The sequence below is a fragment of the Pteropus alecto genome, unplaced genomic scaffold, assembly GCF_000325575.1.
Source record: "Pteropus alecto unplaced genomic scaffold, ASM32557v1 scaffold204, whole genome shotgun sequence".
NCBI lineage: Eukaryota > Metazoa > Chordata > Mammalia > Chiroptera > Pteropodidae > Pteropus > Pteropus alecto.
In genome coordinates this window covers 1,137,362-1,153,971 of record NW_006435766.1, presented here as the reverse complement: position 1 = coordinate 1,153,971, position 16,610 = coordinate 1,137,362, and the positions used below count along the sequence as shown (strand labels likewise).

The following is a 16,610-nucleotide window of genomic DNA, read 5'->3' as shown; positions in this document are numbered from 1 at the left end:
TTTCCTCCTGTGGTTTGGAATATATAAACAGAGCAAAAAAAAGAAATCTAAAACTCTAGGAGTCTTCATGTCTTCAGTCGTTTCAGTACATCTTCCCCCTATCTTTCTGAGAATCTGGTTTGGGTTCGTTTCAATATTGAAACAAATGCTGCATAAAAATATTAACAGCTGGTTCCAGGAATCATCTGGAGGCGCTGCAGATGCCGGGCCATCATGGATCTTGTCATGGAACTTTGGTGAAATACTGAGCCTGTTATGATTAAAGAGCTGCTCATTAGCAGTCTTTAAAAATAACTGTGAGAAAGAAACATTGGAATATAATATGCTATGCAATTGTGTTCCCTATTAGAAAGCAGAAGATGAGGATGTTGTTCTCACACCTGATGGCACCAGGGAATTTCTGACATTTGAAGTTCCACTAAATGATTCTGGATCAGCCGGTCTTGGTGTCAGTGTCAAAGGTAACCGGTCAAAGGAGAACCATGCGGATTTGGGAATCTTTGTCAAGTCCATTATTAATGGAGGAGCAGCATCTAAAGTAAGCAAATGTCAACTTTACCAAGGTTATGCCAATTAGTACAAATGTTTAATTCCAACCCTATAACTATTTTGGAAACATATACACTGCAGGGGAAGGCAAACTGTCCTCTCCCCTCTTAGATTCTGTTTATGCAGCCTGTGAATTAAACTGTCAAAAGACAGATTAACAGATTTTATTGAAGCTAATACTGTAGGTTTTATGTGTACTGGGGTTCCACAAAAAATAAGTGAAAACTAAAGAAGCGGTGAGACTCGGAAGCTTGTATACCATTTTAGCAAAGGGTGATTGATAGATACATTGTGGAGAAGTGATTAAAAATCAGAAAAGGGGTTTGAGATTCTAGGGGCTAGACATTGTGGGAAGTAAATTGATGGGGGAAACTAATGGTAGATAAGGTTTATTTCGTAAGGTTTGTTTATGCAGACTAATCTCAGTGCCATCTCTGTCTCCGATGTCGAACATTGTCCTTCCTTTTTCTGGTTTGGGAGAAGAGAAGGGACACTTTTATAAAAGGAAATTTGTGTCCTGCATTTAGGCAGAAAGGGGAGGCCAGAGAACCCCTCCTGTGTCTATCATTTCTCAGTTGCCTTCAGCTCAAAATGATCCTTATGCCAAAGAGGTGTCTTTTGGGTTGGTGTAGTCTGATATCCTGTAACACTTAATAAATCTTTTCTGGTTTCTTTATAATATGATCAAACAACTAGAATAAATCTCAGTGATTTCTCATTTTGGGATGGAGTCCATGGCTTCAACTCCCCATTTTATTTTTTGTCTCACAGAATTTACAATCCATAGTCCTTCTACTTAAATGAAGATAATCTGTGCAAAGACTTAGTTTAGGTTCTTTCTGCCATACAGTAAAGGTTAATCTTTGTCCCTCCTCTCCCCTGTCTGTGGGTCACTTATCTTATTTCCCAGTCTGGAGAAAATTTCCTGGCTGTTTGTGAAGGGAGCCCTTTCCTCTCTGTACTTTTCCTAATAGCCTTGAGCTTTTGCTTGTCTTGGGTTGTAAATAACCTCTATGGGTGTCTCTGGAAGCAAGAAAGTAATCACTTTGTGTCCTTTGAATTAGTATGCTATTTTGGTAAACAGATTATGATAATGACTTGATTTATAAATGTGTAAATGATGGAAATAGACACAGGCCACACTGACTGCGTAGACATTATTATGCGAGCGTTCAATTGGGCAAATCCGTTAGGATTAAAGCCTCGAAGAACTTTTTTTTTTGCTTTGTTTTTATTTTTTTTTTTAACTAAAGGAAAAGCAACTTCTTTTATAACAGACTATTTAATAGCACTTATTTTTACCTGTTTTTCTTCCCAGGATGGAAGGCTTCGGGTGAATGATCAGCTGATAGCAGTGAATGGAGAGTCCCTGTTGGGCAAGACAAACCAGGACGCCATGGAAACCCTCAGACGGTCCATGTCCACCGAAGGGAATAAGCGAGGAATGATCCAGCTCATTGTTGCAAGGCGAATAAGCAAATGCAATGAGGTAAAGAATAAAAAATAAAAAGACAAAAGGCACCAGCATTTGAAATTGTAATAAGACTGAGTTTCTGGCCTAACATTGGATAGAAAATGGCAAGTCCTGGGACTTTGCCTCCAAACACTATTATCTTTATATGCTATAGCTTGATTGTATTGTCAGTGGGATTTATTTTCTTAATTCTGTGGTCAAAATATTTCTACTTGTGCATTAGTATTTCTATTGCCAACCCAACAGATAACACTGGGATCTTAAAGGTACCTTTAGCTGAGAATCACACCTTCCTGCTCAGAGCTAGCAGTTCTCTTCTATTCAGCAGTGTGGCCCCTGGGAGGGAGAAACAATAAAACAACAATTGATTGTTCATTTGTTTATCTAAAATGGATGCCTCTTACAAAGTCCCTAAGGGGAGTCTCTATCCTGTGGCATGGTCACAAGTGTACGCCTCTACTCCTGTCTCCCCTTTCTCCTTCACTATAAGGTTGAGTGTTGTCCCCTTGAGTGTCGGTGATGTCTATTGTATAATACCATGGTTGGTTCCAGATTTGTTCTGCACTATGTAATTAGGAGTGAGTAGGAATGGGATGGTCACACCTGTTTTCTCAAATAAGTAAAAACATATAAAGTAGAAACATGTGTTTTCATATATCAGGACATTTGTAAAAGTTAAAAAGCAATTATATGTACATATATACATAACTGATAATTAATATTAGAATCAGAAAACAAATTTCATGAATCTATTAAAAATTATATGCCATCTATAGGAAATAGGCGAGACCTGACAATTTGTAGAAAGCAAAGCTTGTTGAAAATGTAAAGATTATTTTTATCGATGCTCAAATTGACCTTTTTAAATAAACTAATAGAAAATTACTAGCAAATAGAAAATCCCCGGGGGATCGATTAACTTTTTTGGAGAAACTGAAATTGCTATCCAAATTATTTGAGTGTTTTTCTTAATTTTAAAATCCATTTTTAATATGTAAAGCAAGCTTTTCAGGTCGTGCCAGTCATCTCATAGTACAATCCTATTTTGCAACAAAAACGTACTTTCGCGCCCAATGGGTAGTAGTGTAGAGGTGACCATTTTTTGAAAGGTTATTGATCATTGACTTATCTATTTATTTTACAAATGGAGAGTGAGGTAACAGTAATTAAATTAACTTTCACACCAATAAGAGAACAATTTAGCTTTAACTAAAAATCTCAGAGTAGAAAAGAGCGTGACATAAAAATGTTCACTTTTATATTATAAATATAAATGCTGATTCCTCAGAGTAGGCTACTGGGTTAGTTTTCTTCAATAATAATTTTTATTTTTATTTCTTGCCAAATCATTGATCTTTTTAATGAAAGCTCTTCAAAGTGCTTACATGATGAAAAATTCTCAACAGTAAGTTTATAAGATACATTATTCTTTGTTATTTTTTTTCTGAAACTGAATTTCAGATCCCACAAAGAGTGCATATTCATTAAACAGATGTTTATTGAGCATTCACTATATTCAGAAAATGTGTTAAGATCCTGGGGATATGGAGGTGAATTAAACAAATGAGGTCCTTTTCTCATAAAACTTATATTCTACCAGACAATATATCATACTCTTAGTCTCTTTAAAAAACAAACTAACATTAGTAACACCTTTCGTAGTTCTCCTCCAGAGGAAAACATTGACTGTTCTAGGGGGACTTAAAGCTAAGACATGTACTGATGGTCAGCGTTGTGAATCCAGATGCTTTCGTCTGGTTCAGATGATTCCTTATTGTTCCCCAAACAGTAGCAAAGCAGATCTGCTCTGGCTCGAAAATATTTTGAGAAAAGTACTGATTTTATTCCTTGTTGCCCTGTAGCAGACATGAATTTGGAATCCCACTGAAATATCTTTGTCTCCCATTCACTTCTGTATATGAATTTATGTGAATGAAATGATTTAAGTCAGGGAACAGCTGCAGTAGACAGTAGTAGACTTTAATATTCAGTATTCCTTATGGTATCATTTTCACGCATTGCTGGTTATTACTATTCCTTAGGATAGAGTAAGCTTATAAAACAATTATATCAAAAAAATCTTATCAGGAGTGCTGTGCTTTCTTTGTAATAATAGCGAGAAGCCTTTTATACTGACAGGATTTAACTAAAGAATTATATGAAGACAGAAGAATTCCATTCAGCTTCCCATAAGGCTTAAGACATGATTTTGCTGCTATTGTACTTATATATTACCTTTGGAAAAATGTCTCCCTGAATTACCAGGAGGGTGTGTGTAAATTATGTTACAGTAAATATTGATATAAGCATGGAGTGTTCTGTCATGAATGAACCTCAAGCCAAAATAAAGTGCTTGAGTTCTCTCCTTCTGGATCCGTTAGTCAGCCACGTAGTCCAGTCTTTGACAGTGTCACAAAGCTATATTTTATGAACATATCTTTAAATCAAGAGTTTGTGTACTTAATTTCAAGCTATAGAAAATGAGAATTTGCGAAAGAAAATCTTTTGTACTTTGTCACATCTCTCCTTGTCTTTATATGTGGGAAGTGCTGTATATGAGTATTTTTTTTAAATAAATTATTTATCAAATTGCCATACTGGGTTATCCACTTACCCGCGTTATCCCTCTACGACACATTTTGAGCTTTTCTCTGGAGGACATTTTTCAGTGTATTGCTTGACCTTTCGGGAATCTTTGAACACTACTTCATTCTTGAATCATTTCTTACCTGCTCTCTCCATTTTCCTCCTACTTCACTCTGGCTCTTCTCTCTCCTCTGAGGTTCCTCTTTCTGCCTGTTCTTTTATTGTCAGCATTCCTCCAGGTTCTTCTTGGGCCAGTCTTTCTTCCTCTGCATGTGCTCCTGGCTGACCTTCTTTACTTTTGCAGTGACTATAAATTCCAAGATAGCTGGGACCGCGTCCATCTGCCATGTTCCTATCGCTCTGTCACAGGTGTCTATCCCAGGACTGATACCTAAATGTGGACTGAATGATGAGGGAAATAATCTTAGAGAATGTGGCAGTTTTAGAAGAAAAAGGTAACTTAGTTACTATAAGAGACTGAAGTTCCAAGAAAGCCATCAGACAGGTAACAAAATTAATATTTTAACAGTTATTCTGGATTTCCTTTGCTTTCCTTAGATCTAATGCTTTTACTTAAGTAAAACATTTAAAAACATTTCCTAAGCAGTAATTGTTTCTTTAAAAAAAAAAAAAAATGAGAAGAAATGACTTTCCCCTTGTTTTGTGTCCCTGGGGGATCGATTAACTCTTTTGGAGAAAAATTTCTCAAGTCCTGGCATTCTTTTACACTGGAAAGAATACGTAAAGCAATAGGCAGAAACAGTGGTATCTGTGGTATCCACAAAGGATCAGTTTTTTGAATACTTCGAAGGAGAGTGGTGGGAAATGGAAGCAAACACATGCATCATTCTTTAAGCATTGAAAATAAACTATGTATGAGAATTATGCTGATTTTAAATGTTCTGAGGAAATTAGTATTTGTAGAAATTACTGTAATTTAACATAGGTCCCAGTCATTCCATTATATCTCTGTTGGACATGATTTCATGGAAAGCCTGTCTTAGTCTCAACAGAGAATATGACCAGGTAGCTTTTGTCGTAGACCCCCATACTGAAAGATTTAGTCATCAAGCACTGCTTTCAAATGAATTCTCTCTCCAGGTTTAATCCTCTTAGAATTAGAAAGCTTTAGTAGAATAAGAAGGGGCCTAAAGTATCATTTATGATTCTCTTCATTTTTATGTATTAAGGAATAAATGTGGAGAGGTCAAATGATTTGCTTAATAGCTGCAAGGCCAAGGTAGTGGCAAAGTAATTTAGAAGCAAGGTGTCCATTCCTCTTATGCATATGATTGGGTCTAATTGACTGTGATTGTGTAGTTCAGGCCATTTATATTCTGGTCCTATTGGGAAGTAGTGTACAATGAAAGTGCGGGCTTTAACATCAGAGAGAGTCAGTTACTTTCTGGGTCTGCTACATACCGGCAGAGTAACTCGGGAGCTTTCCTGAGGATGACTCTGATCCTTGCTGTCGTCCACAGGGTGTTGTGAAGGAAATTAAATGTGGCGCTGCATTAAAATCGAACCTGAAACTATACCCTAAAACTCCAGCCACTCTTCTCTAATGCCAAACCCCTTCTTTTTATTCATTGTTCTGTGTTTATGTCTCCTTTGGCTGTTAGTACTTTCTCAATGTAAAATTGGAATCTAGGTCAGTTTTTTAATTTCAACATCGTGCTGCTGCCTCAGCTTTAAAGGCCTCCTTCCACATGGCCTCGTATGTATAAGATCTCTAAACTATTTTAAGGAAAATTTGAATCATTGACTTAGAAATAAATTTATTCATCCCATTATTCACCCAGTACGTGCTCTGTGCCAGGCATTGGGGATAAAATACAATATGTTTATAAAGACTGAAATGTCGAAAATAAGATTGTGCCAAATACTAACTAGGACCCAGTTTTAAGTTTGCCGAAGGGGATTAGGGCTGTATCTCTGCCAGCTTTTCAATGTTTATAGTCAAGTTGGTGGAATACATTTTTTTTTATGTGAAGACATCATTCAGCCCGCTAATGCCTACTTAAAACAACATGAGATTTTTGCTAAATCCCACAGAAATTGTATTAGTTTTTCAAAAGAATCCAAGATTTTAACTCTTCCTAAGAAGAGTAGGCCAAGTATATTATAAAAAGCATTTTCATTGCACAATATCCAGTTTTTTTGTTATTAAATAGCATTTGTTACTTTCTGATTATAAAGTGGCATATAATCATTTGAATATCTGAATATCTTTTTAAAGAACATATTTACATTATTTGTAGAGATTGAGGTAATTCCCAATTTTTATACCTTTGTAAATAAAGTTATGAGAAATATTATATCTTTGTTATTCACATAGCTTATTTCATGAGGATAGTGAGCACAAAGTGAAATAAATGACCTGGTCTAAGACTATAAGTTATTTTTTGACCTGTGATCTACATGTTCACATTACTTCAGAAAAAGACGGTATCACTTTACACTGCTACCCAGTGTGAGTTATCGTGCTGCAACCCAGAGTTAATTTTTCTTCAGTAGGTCAAAAGGCTTTCCTATTTTCCTAGGGGGCCGAGGGGTCCAACACAACCACCGCTACTTAGGACCAAATGAAGTTGGATCAAAGAACTTTTATGCACTTTAAACAAACAAAGTGAAAATTACAGTTCACTTCTTTTGGTTTCTTTTTCTAATTGAGCTTAATTTGATAAAGGTTTTATGTAAGGAGACCGAAAGGGCCTGGGAGCAGCTTGATCACAGAAAGGCCTGGGCGCCCTTCAGGGTCAGCCTTGCTCCTGCCTCCTCCTCCGTGTGCCCATGCCAGTCTGACACATTTCTCTTTCTTAAACTCATTTTTGTAGCATGCACGCGCACACACGTAGATCATCAAAAGATTTAAAATCAGTTGTGGTTTTTTTTTAAGAAATTAAAAGGCATTGTATCTTCTGTTAAATATTTATGTAGTAGGCTATTGATGTCTTCATTTAAATCTGTCTTTTGAGATGCAAATTAGACGTGGTTAGGGAAGCTGGGGAGCTATGCATTCTTTCCCAGGAAAATGGTCAAGTGCAAGATTCTATCTGAACAGGCATCTTACTGTTTTTCCCTAGAAAGCCTGCGTGTACTATTTTTTAAATCAAATTTTTATTTGACTTTATAGAATTCTAAAATAGCCTCATGGGATATTTAGGAGTTTCTCATGAAGGAGCTTTATAAAGATTTTATCATCTAGAAAATTGCAGAGTTATATAGTTCAATTAAATATATTTGTTAGGCAAACTTGAAGCTATCTTATGATGAAATAAATTATTGCATAGCAAGCAGGTCTTGTGTATAGGGACTGGAATAGCAAGTCTCTTAACGTATGTTCTTATTTTAAAAATTCAAACATACTTGTTCTTAAGGTATAGGGTATTCGTTTTGTTTGTTTTTGTTTTTACCTCCCCAAAGTACCTTGGAATTTAGGCATAGTATTCTTTCAGAAGATGTTCTTTATTCTTATGCATCAGAGACCTTGACTATTTCATTTACTTTTCAGTAAAGCTGTCAGTTGTAATCTGCGATTTAAAAAAAACTAATAAAACAAGTCCTCATTTCACAATTTAAACCTTATTGAGTCTAATTCGCTAGCGCTGCAAGTTTATTATTCTCCTGCAGTTTGACGTGCCTCCGGTTGTAATTGTGTTGACCCTTCAACACATTAAATCTCCCCAGTGCTTATCAAACTGGGAGAGATAAGTCTACAATTTGGAACTTCATTAAATATCTCATTTATATTAAACAGATGATAGCTTCTAACAGAAATAATAATTTGTTCAAGCGCAGGAACCGCGGCAGTTGTGGTTTCATCTGTTGGGAACATGCAGTTTCCTCTTCAGCTTTGCTGTGTTGTGCTGGGCCGCCGCTGCTCCCTAAGCCCTCTCTGCCTCTGGCCGCAAGCCAGCACCAAAACGTCACAAGATATTAGTCCACAGGGTTAACCTCAGAGCCCACATTGGGAGCATCGTAGTTAAATGTGCTTTGTTTCTCCTTGAAGCAGGTTTGTTTCAAGGCCTTATTAACATAGGTCTTAAATTCATATTATTTTTATGAAGAATATGACTTACAAGGCACAGCTGCTTTAAATAATGCCACATACAATTTTATTCACAGTAATAGAAATTGAACTGTATTCTTTGCTTATTTAGTAGATTGTATATGTTTGTGAAAAATGCATTTTTACCTGCTTCATTAGAATATTTGGTTCTTACTTTTATATTGTTCTTATGCTATTGAAGCGCTTTTCTTAGTTATTTGCTATCCCATGCCTAAGATCACAGTAAGAGAATAGGGTGATTATTCCTAATGCCTAGCAGAAGAAATGTAGGCTCAGTGTATTGTTCAAGACACCTGAGCTGACAGGTGGTCGCTGGGTCTTGCAGAGTGGGTAGCAGTTCTACTGGCATGCACATGCTGATGTGTGCTAATTGTCACGTGTGCTTACACACCATAGGTGTATAGTTAAGTTCCAGCTTCCCTTCTGATAAAGCGTGCTTTGTGCAGAGCAACATCTCATGAAGAATTCAGAATTAAATCATAACTTAAATTGACTTCAACAGATACTAACAGTCAAACTGAAAAAACAAGCTTTTAATATACATATTTTTCCTCCAATGGTTGAAATCTGACAGAACTTCATGGGAGGCACAGTGTAAAGTGGCACAGAAAGTTGGTCATTAGGCAGAGCTGTCATCACAAATTATTTTGGTACAGGGTGAAAAGTTCTAGTTCATTTGGTACCCAGTTGGATGCAGGCCTTGGGCAAGTTGTTATAATCCCCCCATGCTGCTAATGGGCCTCCAGTCCTGACTTTCCCTTGCCCCCCTTTCTCTGTAGCTGAAGTCACCTGGGAGCCCCTCTGGACCTGAGCTGCCCATTGAAACAGTGTTGGATGACAGAGAACGAAGAATTTCCCATTCCCTTTACAGTGGGATTGAGGGACTCGATGAATCACCCACAAGAAATGCTGCACTCAGTAGGATAATGGGTGAGTCAGGTAAAACTGTTTATCACATCTTATTTTTATGCTTTAACTAGCTCACGGAGAGGTTGTTAATGTAATATTAATGCAAAGGAGGCCCATGTTTTCAAGAGAAAAAGATCAGGTTCATTATAATCATTCAGGAAGTGTTGATATGAAGAGAATAAATCAATACATTGATTTTGTGAAGTGAGTTTTAGATCCTGTAACGTGGGAAGAAAAAAAGAGAGGAATCACATAGAAATGTTTCTTAGTGATCAAGATATTCTTAGTTTGTTTGAGATAAGTTAAATAATGTATTTTCAAAAATCAAAATTTAGTGGTTTATGGCAAGAAGGATTCAAAAGTTACATATTAATCACAGTAGCACTGTTTGGAGGGAGAGGGAAAATCCAAATGTACATGGATAGGTGTATGTACGAGGTACAGTCACATTTATTTGATTTGCACCTAATAGAATGGGACCATTTTTAGTTGAATCTCTACTTTTCCAAAGCCTTCATTTTAAAATCCCGAAATGAGATTTTGCGCCCTTTGTTTGGATTCGCCTGCATGGCCCCCAGTGGGTAATGAGGTTATTAGCACTTGCTCTGCAGCAGTGCAGCTTTTTCCGAGCAGATCCAGTTAATAAAGACTTGCTTTGCCACAGGAGTGGTTGGCTGTACTGAGCTGCTCATCTTGGGAATAGCTTGGGAGAGTTTTCGAATTTAAAACACAGGAAGCTGTTTTGATTAAAATAGCACTTGATGTAAAACACTTTCATTGGCATTATGTTTTGCAAAGCTCTAATGCAAAGTAAAACGCTGAATTTTACTCCATTTTGAATATATTTAGTATAGATTTAATACTATTCAAGTTTCTAGCGTGAAGCTTCATTAGAAGAAGAATCTATTTCATTCTTAAGTGGATGTTTATGGAAAGCCTGCTATTGGCAAGATACTGTGTGTATACTTTTGCTGTAGATACAAAGATGAATAGAAACAATCTCTGCCTTCAAAGAACTTTCTACTGGGCATGATAGGAAAAATATATAAACATGACTACTAGAACTTTCTATTGTTCTTCTAATCCCTCTAGCTTTCTGGTTTGGAAAAACTGCTAAATTCTCAATTTTTTATGATGTCACATGTAGAATTTACGCATGCCAACTGTAGTTTTATTTTGTCAGCATTTTTGTTTTTGCCTCCTTGACATAAGTGAAAGTATGGGAAGGATGCTAAAGATATTGTACACCTGTTAGGTGACAGGCATCGCACATAATTTATCACATTAATCTTTGCTTATTAATGATCACTCTCTTCACTGCTCTTGGATTTTCCATACTTTCCTGGATTTGGTATAAAACTTTATCTTTATTAAATACTTTTTTATTGATGAAAATTCAGACCCCTTGAAAGAAAGAGAGTGCATGTGTCCCTGGATCTGTGTGCATACAAAGTGATATGCTGTAATTTCCCCTTTATTATAGGAACGTAGGACTTGCCATACTGAATCAGACCATTGGTCCACCAGTTCCTGTAACCTGCGTCCTGCCTCCAATCCCTGAAGCTTCAGAGGAAGGCGAAAAACTAAAACTAAAATCAAAACAAAACAAAAAAACCCACCCCAGTTCATCTAGTGACCTTTTGAAATGCTGTATATGTGGGTTGAGGATTCCTTCATTTTTTTATAGTCTGTTGCCCTGATTTTGTGAGCTATGGCTTCATTAGTCCGCTTAAGTTTGCATCGTAGTCGATATTGTTTTTCTTTCCCTCTGCTAGAGGTTTAATGGACTTTTAAAATTCCAGATGCTTCACCCAGGGCAGCAACTTCTCTCCCAGCTCTGTGCTTTGTGAGGTACTGTGCATGCCCATTTGGGCTGGGGGATGCAGACTCTTTATCCAAATAGATGCTGAACGATTTGGATGTTTTCTTAAGACAGTTTTTTTTTTTTACATGTTGTACTAGAAACTAGGGATCCCATATAGTTTTACCGTGAGAAATGCATGTACTTAATTTGACTTAAGTTTTGCAAATTTGAGAATTCCTCAGTCTTTGCCAGTCTCTATTCCAATATCATTGGCCCCAACAAACAATACTGTTTGTTAAGCCAGTTCCCACTTAAAGTTAGAAATCCTACAAAAGATGTTACCTTGCAACAAAATACCAAAACAGTGTGCCAAATATATAGGTATTGAGTCACTGAATTTCTATTAACCTAAACCAATACCAATTTTATTTATTGATTTGCATAGTATCTATGTACATGGGAATTTCTCAGACAGATCTTGTTTGTTTAATGGCTATCTTCTACGCATTTAGAATAACTTGTGTAGACTCTGGTATAGGTGGTGGTATTTACTTCATGATCTGCAATGATTTAAATAGAACTTTATATTGAAATTCCAGTTGATCACATTAAGAAATGATTCATTTTATACAAACATGGTGAATTTTCATGTAGAATATTCCTCATGTAGGACTCTAGACCAAAAGGAGTGTTGAGGCTTTCTGACTCATATCTGTGGGAGCACATCCAGGAGAGAAGCTTTTAATAATAGATTTAAAAAAAAAAAAATGCAAGAGTTGTTAGAGTTGGAAGGATGGATGTCAGGTATCATCAGCCATACTTTCCCACTTAACAGATAAAGGAACAAAGTCCCAAGATCCCATGATGATTTTTATTTTGTTTTTAGTTACTTCCTATTTCTAAAAGTAGCCTCGCTGGGGTATACTGAGATCATAAAATTTGTGACATTTGCCTTTATTAACATCAATTATAGCTATTCACATCTTTAAGCAAAAGATATTAGACGGTTTCCAGAATCTATTCCTTGCTTGCAACCACAGTGATCTAAAAATCAAAGAAGTTAATCTTTGAAAGCAACCTTAGAAATCATGTATTCCAACCAACTTATCTTCTGGTTGGGGAATTATGGACCAAAGAATTTAAGTGACAAGTCAGAAGCTGCAAAGTTTCTGTGCTTCTGAACCAACCTTACAATATATATTTTTGTGAGTTGTAAGTCCTACATTACTCAGACCTGATCCATCTCCTTAGCTTTTCGTGGAGTCAGCCAGGTTTGTGACCAAAGATGAGATGTCTCCAAATGGCATATTGGCTGACTTTCCAGTATCCTGGATTTTGAGAGAGTTGTCCTTGACATTCACCAGAAAGAAATCTGTAGTGAGCCTGCATAGGATTTCTTTTTTTTTTTTTTTTTTTAAGCCTTAAAAATATTTTACAAATTGCTGAACTGTCTTAACTAATTTAATCAACATGTTCATAAAATCACAAGTCGACATTTGGGATTGTAGAATCTTAAATTTTTTCCAACGTTTTAATCTGAAGAATTTTTCTGTTTAAAGCAAAATTGAAATCTGTTGTATCCATTTTAGAATTTGATCTCAGTAGCTTTTATATTCATACATTTGTGGTGAGTTTAAAAAAATAATTATGTTCATATTATTTTCATCTTGTCAAAAATTCAACAAAGGAAAATGGAACATTAATGTTTTCATTGTGAGTCAAATCACTGGAAATTTTTTTGTCATTTCACCTGTTTTTAGTGTCATGCATGGCATTGCCTTCTCTGTAAATGTACCAATGAATAAATGTTTAGTAAACAATCATTTTGCATCTCATTGTTTCACTCCTCTACAAGATATTGTCTGTTTTAAATCTTAGTTTGTAGTTGTTCATTAACTAGTTGAAGAAAAAAGAATATCCATCAAAAAACAGGTCAAAGTCTTCTCAAGTCACCCTTTGAAGGTTTCGCATTTATGATGTGCCAAGTACAGACATAATTAAGAGGTATTGACTGGGTGGAGTTTAGGACAATAGGTAGTCAGATAATTTAGTCATCCGTTACCTCCAATATGTTTCTGGAGCCAGATTCCAAGACTACATTCCTAGTAAGCACGTTCCGAAGTGGAAAATTGATGGACAGTATGAATTCTCAAATCTTTTAAGATATTAGCCTCCAGAATCATAAGTGAGAGGAAAAAGCTAAACTGTAATCTAACTATTAGGGAAATTTCTTGCCATTTATTTATATATAAAATTTTAGATCACTGAAGGTACAATGTTTCTGCTCATAACAACATAAAGGGTCACGATGTGAAGAACCATTTAGTGTCCCGTATTGTTTGTGAGACTGTCCGTCAGACTATGTTGTGTAAACCCACGAGTTTTAGTTTTGTGTTAAAAGGTGGTGCACTATTGTTATACCATATTATTTCCTTCTACTAAATTTTGCCTATGTGAGAAATTGGCATTTAATGCTCTGATGCGTGTTGTCAGTGGTGAGCTGTCAGAGAGAATTCTGATTTTGTCATTCTGTGCACTTTTGTGTGTGTGGGGGGGGGACATGTCTAAAGAAGGAAATACTTCTTTGGGTAATAGTGCTAGAATATCTGGCCTTACTTATGAATGTTATTTTAGTGAACAGATTTCTTTCTTTACTAATATCCTAAAATTCTATTAGAAATAAATGAGTGACTTTAATTCAGGAAATGGAAATGATTAAGTATTAAATTTGATTTACATTTGCATCATAAGCATTCATAAAAAAGTTATTAGTTTTTGCAATTTATCGAAATGGATGCATTTCATATCAAAATAGTTTTCTTGATAAAATACTGAGTAGAGATTTTAGTGAACATGTAGTGTTTCTATCATAGAGTAGTTGATGCTAAATAATGAATGCACTTGAAATTTCTAGCAAGTTTGCTTTTGTGGGTTGTCCTGAAAAGATATATATCAACTTAATTTTTTGCTCCTTTGTTTAAACGTATAGAATAATATGTATTTTTAAAAATCCTTCATGCCTGTATATGTCATTGTGAAGTTTCCAAATTAGTATTAAACAAAAATGATAATTTATACATTCTTAAGAATGTTTACTTTAAAAATTAGATCTCAGTACTGATGTCGAAATGTTAATAAACTTTCTACACATCACTGTTGTGCTATTCTAAAATGTAGCTTTTAATAAAGGAAAAGTATACCGTGTGTAAAATGGTGGCCATGTTGGGATGTATTTTGAGGGGTACCAGTACAGCTGACTTAGCAGGTTTGGACATTGGATTTAAAATGAGTGTTTTTCCATCTTCCTGTAAGATGACAGAGAGCTTGTCATTCTACCTTGCTTTGTTGGGAAAGCCAGGCCGATGGGCCTGTGTCATCCTGTGCTGCACAATATGTGAGCATGGCCTCCCATGAGTTGTTCACGTGGACCAAGGCTTTGTCCTCATTCCTTGCTCAGAAGTCTGGCACAAGGTTTGAGAAAGACGCCAGAATAACTGTAGATGTTTTGGGGAGGAAGATGGCATCATTTGAACCCCAGTATTATCTTTAAAGGTTCTGAGCCTGAAATAACAATTTTGTCCCAAGAAATGTAAATGCCTGTCATGCTGATCTGTGAACCCGAGCAGATTTTCCTGAAAGAAACTGGTCAGTGTAGACAGTTTTGGGTCTTTCCTTACCAAGAACACTGTATCCTAATTGAATAAATCAAAATTTACAGGCTCCCCTGTCTTGGGTTGAAAACCTCTGGGCCATCAGGTCCTAATATTTGCTCTTTAGGATCAGTCCTGCCATTTCCTTCCAAGGCCTTGATTCTGCACATACTTACCTTTGGAATGTCGCCTGTATGCACTGTGTGCTTTTCTCCACCATGCATTTAATAATGATGCTGCCGATGTCTAAAATCAGTGTTTCTTCTAGCAGAAAAGACTTGTTCCTCAATCAAAGCCCAACTCTGATATTAACTTTTGTTAAGATTCCCAGCATCCTCTGTCTTCAGCTACCCAGGCAATTACCAGCACTCGCAAATGCTGTAGTACTTTTGGCACATCACTCACAGCACCAATCAATTATCACTTTTTATATGTCTATCCCCTTCTCTAGGGTGTGAGCTATTTAGAGGCAGAGATTAAATCTTTCTTTTGCTATGTGAGCGAATGGTCGAATGATTGATCTAAGTCTGCAGGGCTTCCCTCTACATTTCCTGGTAAAATTTTTCAAAAGACTTTCATAACTTAGAAACTGTAGTATTTTCACATTAGAAGACATTCTGGAGATCATCTTTAGCTTTAGGAATCTTAATACCAGAGAAATGGAATACTCTGCCCAGAGCTGCATAGCTCTAGTGACAGAGGAAGGAATAGACTTGAGGTCTCTGTTTGACTTTCAGTTTTGAAAAATAAATTTCCTTAATTCTATTTTGTTCTACCAGGTTGCGCAGATGTTTGAAAATTTAGACTTTTTCTGATGTAGCAAAGTACTAATATTAATAAACATAACACTTAGCGTGAGTCTAGAATTTCTTTCTTTTTTTCCCACTGGACAGGTAAATACCAGCTATCCCCCACAGTGAATATGCCCCAAGATGACACTGTCATTATTGAAGATGACAGATTGCCCATGCCTCCTCCACATCTCTCTGACCAGTCGTCTTCCAGCTCGCACGATGACGTGGGGTTCGTGCCGACAGACCCCGGCCCCTGGGCTAAGGCTGAAGTCAGTGATTCAGCAGATTGGTAAGATCATACTCCAGGGTTGGAAGACAGTGACTTGCAATCACACTTTATTTTGTGCTTAAATGGTCTATCAGTTAATCATTTTTTTTTTTAATACCAGTGTTCTGTTTTCATGGTTTTAATACCCTTGATTATCACTCTTTTAATAAAAGATTCCCTCCAATCCCATAAACTTGCCCCATTGTTTTAGCCTTTCCAAGGCCGTAGTTAATTTAGCAAAAATAACAAAACAACTACTTACCAAAAAAACCTATTCATTTGTTACGTTTCTCCCATTCATTATTTTAGATCTATGTCGATTTGATGAATTGTTTTTCTATTAAGTAAATAAATTCTAACCAAAATGCTAAGGTGATTCAGCATTTGTCACAATTAGATGACTTTGGCCAAATTAATAGTTGATCTGAGAATGGGAAGGTTTTTTTTTTTTCTTTTCCTTCCTTCCTTCCTTCCTTCCTTCCTTCCTTCCTTCCTTCCTTCCTT

The 16,610-nt window shown here is 36.2% G+C and overlaps 1 protein-coding gene across 1 annotated transcript in view; it reads left to right on the top strand.

Moving 5' to 3' along the window:
- Positions 1-16,610, top strand: part of PARD3 (par-3 family cell polarity regulator) — a gene marked incomplete at its 5' end in the record, with an annotated part of 511,767 nt that overhangs the window by 279,064 nt on the left and 216,093 nt on the right. Inside the window, 4 exons of the mRNA XM_025046412.1 lie at positions 350-538; positions 1,868-2,038; positions 9,461-9,611; positions 15,938-16,127. Of these exons, the coding sequence (XP_024902180.1) occupies positions 350-538; positions 1,868-2,038; positions 9,461-9,611; positions 15,938-16,127 (701 nt within the window). The remainder of the gene's footprint in view (positions 1-349; positions 539-1,867; positions 2,039-9,460; positions 9,612-15,937; positions 16,128-16,610) is intronic.